We start from the raw sequence: 7,130 nt of genomic DNA, 5'->3' as shown, positions 1-7,130 counted from the left end.
AATCGCTCGCTGCCATACAGTAATACTGGGATACGAAATATGGTTCAGCACGCAACATCCATTCGCAAATCTAACATGTGAGGTGCTAGGAATTCATGTGGATGAAACTGTCAGGACCTAGGCCGAATCGTGCCTGAGGCATCAAGTCTACTTTATTTACTGTTGATCCGATCCTACAGCACAGTTCCTGTGTGATTGCAAGTAGCGCTAGGCTAAGGTAGATAGAGGGCTGCCAACCTTCCATACTAACGGGAGGTTGCTACGCCCTTTATATACAGACGGTATGAGCTAGTACAATCCTGACTCAGCGTCCACCAGTGGATCCCCTAAGCTATGTAGCGATTGCATGCCGTTGGTAGGCGTAGCTACAGAACAAGTCGGCTATGGTTCCCTCACCTGATGAATGGGATTACGCCAGTATGATAGAATTTTTCTTTCTCTCTTCCTTCTCTACATTTGATGTTTCGTTAGATCGCCACATTAGATATTGTAAAGAACTTGGGGGAAGAGCTTGATAGGTGTCTTCGGTATAGGAGGACTGCAATGTAGACGTATTGACTACACGCCAACCATCATATAGATCGGAGGAGTTTATAGAACAACAATATATTCAACTATCTCGCTTGATTATTTTCATTAGGAGCGTAGGGTCAATAAGTTCCTATTTATCATATGCATAATTGTACGCGGCTCCCCTAGAGGATTGACTGCGTCTAATCCATGGATCCACTGCTTAGATATAGCCTCTGATAAGCCTAATCCTTTACAGATATAAATGATATTATCTTCCAATGTGAATATGATCATCATAGAAACCTCGCTACTTGTCTCACCTCCATGCCCACGCCTGATTTGATAAACAATTCCGACAAGTTAGGTGGTTAGGTTATCTTTGCCAATTCGGGAAATCTGATGCGAGTGTCTCAACTCCCTCCCCAGGTAAAAGAATGCCACTTTCGCACACTATTGGTACTATATAATTACCTGCGCCGCGGCAAATTAATTCTACACAGAGTAACTCATTCTCATATTGCCATTGCCAGGCTCTGCAACAGCCAACCATTTCTTTTCAGTCAAGTTGCGCTACACGTACGCAGTTTGACTTCCAAATCTTACCTACGGAACCTTCATCGAAGTGCCTAATAATCACCATGCCTATTTACTTGAGTATGCAGCGAGTCCGCTTTTCCAGTCCTGATGCCTATGAGAAATTCAAAGTCCTTTTCGCCGACACACGTCATCACCTAATGAAACTCCCCGGGTTTTTACACCTCACCTGGTGGGAGCACCCCGATGATCGAAGCTGGTACAACGAGTGCAGCTTCTGGACTAGTCGCGGTGCTCTCTACGACTGGCATAAGAATATTTACCATAAATACTGCAAAACATGGGCGGCAAATGGTGCTATTATGGAGAACATTATTACCAATTTCGAGCTTGTCGGAACACGCCTACTCCGCATTTGCCCCGTCTGCAACCACACGCAAGATAAGAAGTATGACCTTGCACAAGAGCAAGCCGTGTTGCAAGAGCAATGCCCGCAGTGTGGCTTCCATTTTCCGGTTCTTGGAGAAATGACGTCTAGCTTCGCAGTCTTTAAGGATGTGCCTAACTTGCCGGAAGAGGCTTGCTCTTCTACAGATGCACAACATTGAATGTATCACTGGTTATGTGGATAACTTGCAGCAGGCCCGCATTCAAGCAGAGTATCATTTGTGAAGCTGGAGAAGGAATCTTGTTCTATTACTAAGTGACTGTATTTGTTGCTGTTGTTATAATTGTTTTACTGATATTCTTTGATCTTTATTTGTAGGCTTCGTTGTATCTTGACAATTCTGCTAGGGTATATATCGGCCCTATTCCCTAGCTTTGTGTAAGTGGCCCTCAATAAGTAGAGAATGTAACGGCTCAGGCCAATGTAGATAGATTTATCTTATTGGGTAGCTCTAATACGAGAAAATTGCTTAAAGAAGAGAATATCCCACGAGCGAAGCTCTGTGAGATCTTGTCTATCTTGAATACAAACAGAACAAACAAGAATAATGCACTGCTTGCTGATATTCACTATGAACTCAGCAGCCTGCATAGCGACTGCGCCGTCACAGAGAATACAGAGCACGTATCTTCCAGGGGTCCACGCGCAGAATCTCAATATTGGCACTCAGTGAAGTCCCAAGTAGCGCTTCTGCACATCATATGCCCCTTGATCCGCACGTAGTAAACCATTACATGCTCTGCCCTGCTGGGCTGGCTCTTGAAGCTGAATCCTAGTTCGCCAGCGATATGGCTCCGTGCCCCGTCTACACCGAAGAATTACAGCGTACGAATTTTCAACAACTGCGTTGAGATGAGATTGTGGATGGTACAATATATTGAGCTGGGTTAGACACATCTGTGTCTGTGATCTGTTCAATACCCACGAGCTCGGTCGAGAACCGCACAGTAAAGTTGTGCTGCGAAGCACACTTGACAAGCAGGGGTCCAGCTCCGACTGCGAGAGCTTGGCGTTCTCGCACGGATTAAGGTCGCGACTTGGCCCTGTAAATGTTCCCCGATGTGGTACCGATCCAGGAAGCAATAGTTAAGCCCTACGGCCACTACCCGACATGACGGATGTTCACTCCACACGAGAACTCTTCTGAACTCCTCCCTACTAATACTGCGACACCAGCGCATACATTGAGATGATGAGCCGCGCAAGGGCACTTGCAAAGCCGCGTTCTCGATCCCAATATCACGTACACATTCTAAGACCCGCTTTGGTCAGCCAGCCCCCGGCTGGATCTGGTCCTCATACGGGAGCCTAATGGGTTGAATCCGTAAGCTCTTGGCATGCCTGCTGTCGCGAATACCTAGGATATAACTAGTCCTTGCAGTCCTATATATACATATATAGACGGTCGAGTCAGGTTTATGTTCGAAGGGGGCAGGGATTAGGAGCTCACAATTTTGACCTAAAAAAGCATCTAAGCTTGCTCCAGCCAGCCCTGCGCCAACAATTAGGAAGTTTGTTTACACTTCTGGTGAATGCATTTCAGGAAGGCCGTCTTGTAGAGTAAGCTTGAAGATTATAATCCAGCGATAGAAAGATGTTAATAGGTGTTCCTTATGATGACCCCATCCGAGGAAATCTAAATCCTTTTCATATATATATCATGTAGGTTACCACGGATCAAGGTTAACATGACCATTTGCAGTTGAAAGCGGCGTCCGGACTTCTACCTAGGCGTCATCATGGTTCTATAATTGGCATTAGATACACACATGGTACTTTCACAGGAGTTGTCACCACCATACAGCCAAACGGGAAGGTTTCTCGGCCGCAGAGGAAATATCCGCGACAAAAAAAAACTGTTGCATACTGTCAGAACCAACAGCAGTCAATTCTAAACCAGATTATTTTATTTAATGTAAGAGGGCAGATGAGAGTGGCTTTTCTATTTGGTCGAGGTAATTACTATGCAAGATACTCCTTACCCTGCGGATATAGGAATCATTACCTTCATTGGTTCCTTTTTCCGCCGCCAGATCGTGGACGAACGCTCAAAACCGCGAATAATGAGCGAAAATCCGTCAGAAACGAGACACATAGGCTGATCATCGAATTTCGGCTTACTGTGATTAATATCGGTCTACTGGCCATGTTGACAGACCTGGTGCTATAAGGTAAATATGTATTAGACAGGCCGTGGCCTGTTCTTATTTCTCTGTCCTTTATTAATCCCTGGGTTTTATCCATGTATTTATATTTACTAATTCTTTTCTTGCCCTAAACTGCTTACTTGCATAAGGCTTTTACTTTTACCTTCGTCAGAGTGCGGCTTCCCTGATTAAGTGTGTACGGAATAGATAGTAGGAGGGAGAATCTATAAATATAAGGGAGATAGATTAGAGGGCTGGACAAGGAGTAGCATTCTAATCTCTATACAGTGCCCAGGAGCGTCGGGCTCTATGGCCGCCATTGTCTGGAGCATAGTATCGGAGCATTTAGAGAAAATATAAGCGGCATAAAGATATATGGACCGCCTATCCAACTTCATTATGATGAGTTGCTTCTGCTCAGATTCACACGATCGTACATAGTCCGCTCCAGTCTAATGGCTCTTAGATGGGTGCTTTCGAAACGCGATGGACTGCGACTAGAGAGCAGGGAGTTCTAAAAATACTCACTATCCCTCTCTTATCTAACACTAATATACTTACCGTAGAAACCTAACTATAGCATTCACGGAGAGGTTGATGTAGCCCAAGCCTGTCCGGTGCTTGCTCAGTGATAATGTAAGATTCAGCGATGTCAAAGTGCAGACCACATTCTGCTTAAACAACTGTAATTCATATTACCTCTAAGGGCCAACCCAAGCATTGTTCCAGGTCAGCCCTCCATTGATACTGTTTCCGCCCGAACTATCTCATCGCATACCCAGGCACGACCAAGGATAGTGACAGCATGTTTACAGGGGAATATCTCGCCGCAACAATGGCGAACAATGATCGCATTAGACTCCACTTTTCATACTGACCATTTCCGCTGCCCAGGAGGATCCGTCGGATTAATTTCGTTGAAAAAGACAGTAATAAGCGGACCCGGTGCCCCTCTATCTTGAAGCGAGGTATGGTAGATCGATTTGGTGAAAGTAATGCCAAACCAGCCTGGAACCACCAGGCGGACAGAGCCCCCTTGTTCCTTGTCCAAGGGTTTACTATTAATTCCATATACCAGTAGCACATAATGACCATTGCATCCTGGAACGGGAGGTCCTTTTAATACCGGTATATTCGAACGCCAGCAAAGACACCAGAATTCAGGCAGTCCAACCAGATGTATGACGCCAGCGCTTTCGGGTATGCTAGTTTAAGTAATGGGCATAAGGGTACACCAGCCTAGTGCACATTTTCCCACCTTCGAGCAGCCTAAGTTGGGTGAAACAGAGGGCTGCCATAGAATTCACAGAACGCCGTGACAGAGGTGGAGTCAGGATGACTCCACTCCATAGTCATCCGTCGTTCTCGTTGACCAGATCAGGCAATTGAGTTGGCACCAGGTAGGTTCTCTTTCCTCCAATAGAATACTGTAGAGTAATATTTACGACCCGCAGAATAACCTTGGCGGAGTCTTAACTTCAGGACCTCGGGAGTGGGAAGAGATATCCTTAAGTCCACCTCTGACAAAGGACTGCCGGAATCGCAAAATGCTTCGAGTCACCTAACGTGGGTCACCGCCCAGTTATCGAGAATCTTGGTAATCACGTGGGATCGGCTCACTGTTTAATTAGGCGAGCGAATGAGATATTTTTAAACATGAGGTGCATAGATATTACGAGTCAATGCCCGTGGCCAGCTGCTTCACAATCCTTATCTTGCATATTATCAAGCCCCATAGACAGGGACATGGGGTTTCCAGCGCTCTGGAAAATGTCGAAACAAACTCCTGTCTACATATCGATCTGCAGCTGGAGCATCTGTGATAGATATTACACATCTGGCGAGTCTATCGAGAGGCGGCGGCTTCCAAGGCTGAGCATGGTATCTGCGTGAGATTGACACCATAGGATTCATCCTGGAAGGCCAGATGTCCCAGAGTTAATTTGTTGAGGCGATATCACTGAACATGCCCGGGCAAATCCTAGACACGGGTCTTTCAGATGTCGTCGCACAGCTTGACACCTTCAGGGCTACAACAAACCTTTGCATCTTGGAAGGCAGTCAAGTGAGAGTCTATCCAATCGAATTTGCCGACCCTGGCGGTCTGTGGCCTCAGCCATGCACTGGGTATAGATTGAATTCCTGTAAAATGTGAGACTAAAACGGGATGGGAATTCTCTGACCTCTCAGTAGCTGAAAGGTTTTAAAATCGAAATTGACGTATGAACATATGCTTTATATATATAGTATTTATGTTATGTATCCGTTGCTCGAACCCAGACTTGCCAAGCGAATACTAGGCTCTCCCAGCCAACCACAGTCGATTATGAGCAAGGACGAAGTCAGACTCTCGATACTATATCTGATCCGTAGCCAGTACTCAGGATCGACATGGTAGAAATTTCGCAGCCCCAAGACCGTACTCCTATAACCATTATAAAGATAGCCAAGAGTTACCCACGGACAAGGTGGCGAAGGAAAGAGGGTTGTACAGTCGCATCCGAGGTCGAAGTGAAGAAAAACGGAGAGACCCCGGTCAGTGGCAATAAATCCGAGCTATCTACAAAGCTGCGTCCCATTGCTAATCAATGGTTGAATCTCTCTAGCCAGCACGCAGTAACGCCTATAAATAGAACTGGCAATATGACCCTAGGAAGATGTGATTGTAAGTTGTCCACCGGGCCCTCATCGCCGGATTAGGTTGTCTCACATCCGAGGAGGAATAAAGAGAAGCTCGAGGAGGCTTTGCCCTTGTTATTGTCTGTAGTATATTCTTGGCGAGTCAACGCAAAGATGTGGGCGGCTTGTCTCTCTTGATAAGCTCTTTTATGGAGGGTCAAAGTTGAATTTTAAGAGATTTCAAGGGAGTGTGGGACTGCTAGCCAAAAGAGATAACAGAGTTGCCAAGTTAGAGTCCACCCTAGGATAACGAATCCGGGTTTCGGAGAGAGACGGCATTTGATAGAGAGGCGAAACAGTGATGTTCCTACCTAGTACTAGTAGAAATGGTGGTCTAATCAAGTGTAATTTCGATCACCAGCTGCCAAGATGAAGGTGCTACTTTTGTAATTGCTGCCGTATCACGATCCCGATATGGACAAGCACAATACTCGGATACCGAGTGAGGCAGTAACAGCATATGGCTGGACTGAGTGTGTTTTTCCGTACCCCGGCCTACTCGGTGTCTCAGTAATTCTCCCGAACCGAAGTGCCTGCCCTGAACGAGTTTTTAGCCTACAATGCTTCTAGAATGGTCCGATAATGCATTCAGGATCCATGGATAATGCGGTAAGCTCCGCTATTGGTGAGTGGGATTGGATACCGGTGGAGATAAGAGACTTCTCACACTAAGACACTTGCTGGGCCTCCCAGTTTGTGTGGCTAGTGGAAAGTTTTACCCATGCCAACCACGCCGTACGATATATACCCATCGGCCTAGACAACGTTTCAGACATGACAAAGTAACACTCTTCTTCGTATTGCGTGAG

At 46.0% G+C, this 7,130-nt stretch overlaps 1 protein-coding gene across 1 annotated transcript; it reads left to right on the top strand.

The window, feature by feature from the left end:
- Nucleotides 1-1,151: 1,151 nt before the first annotated feature.
- BDW43DRAFT_314578 (antibiotic biosynthesis monooxygenase family protein) lies at nucleotides 1,152-1,655 on the top strand (the record flags this gene model as incomplete). The annotated part of the gene is made up of 1 exon (XM_032047845.1): nucleotides 1,152-1,655. One exon carries the CDS (start codon nucleotides 1,152-1,154, stop codon nucleotides 1,653-1,655), a length of 504 nt encoding a protein of 167 aa, XP_031896771.1.
- Nucleotides 1,656-7,130: the final 5,475 nt, after the last annotated feature.

The sequence above is a fragment of the Aspergillus alliaceus genome, assembly GCF_009176365.1.
Source record: "Aspergillus alliaceus strain CBS 536.65 unplaced genomic scaffold BDW43scaffold_48, whole genome shotgun sequence".
In the NCBI taxonomy this organism is placed as follows: Eukaryota; Fungi; Ascomycota; class Eurotiomycetes; order Eurotiales; family Aspergillaceae; genus Aspergillus; species Aspergillus alliaceus.
The sequence above is the reverse complement of the archived record's forward strand: the minus strand, read 5'-3'. Positions and strand labels throughout refer to the sequence as shown.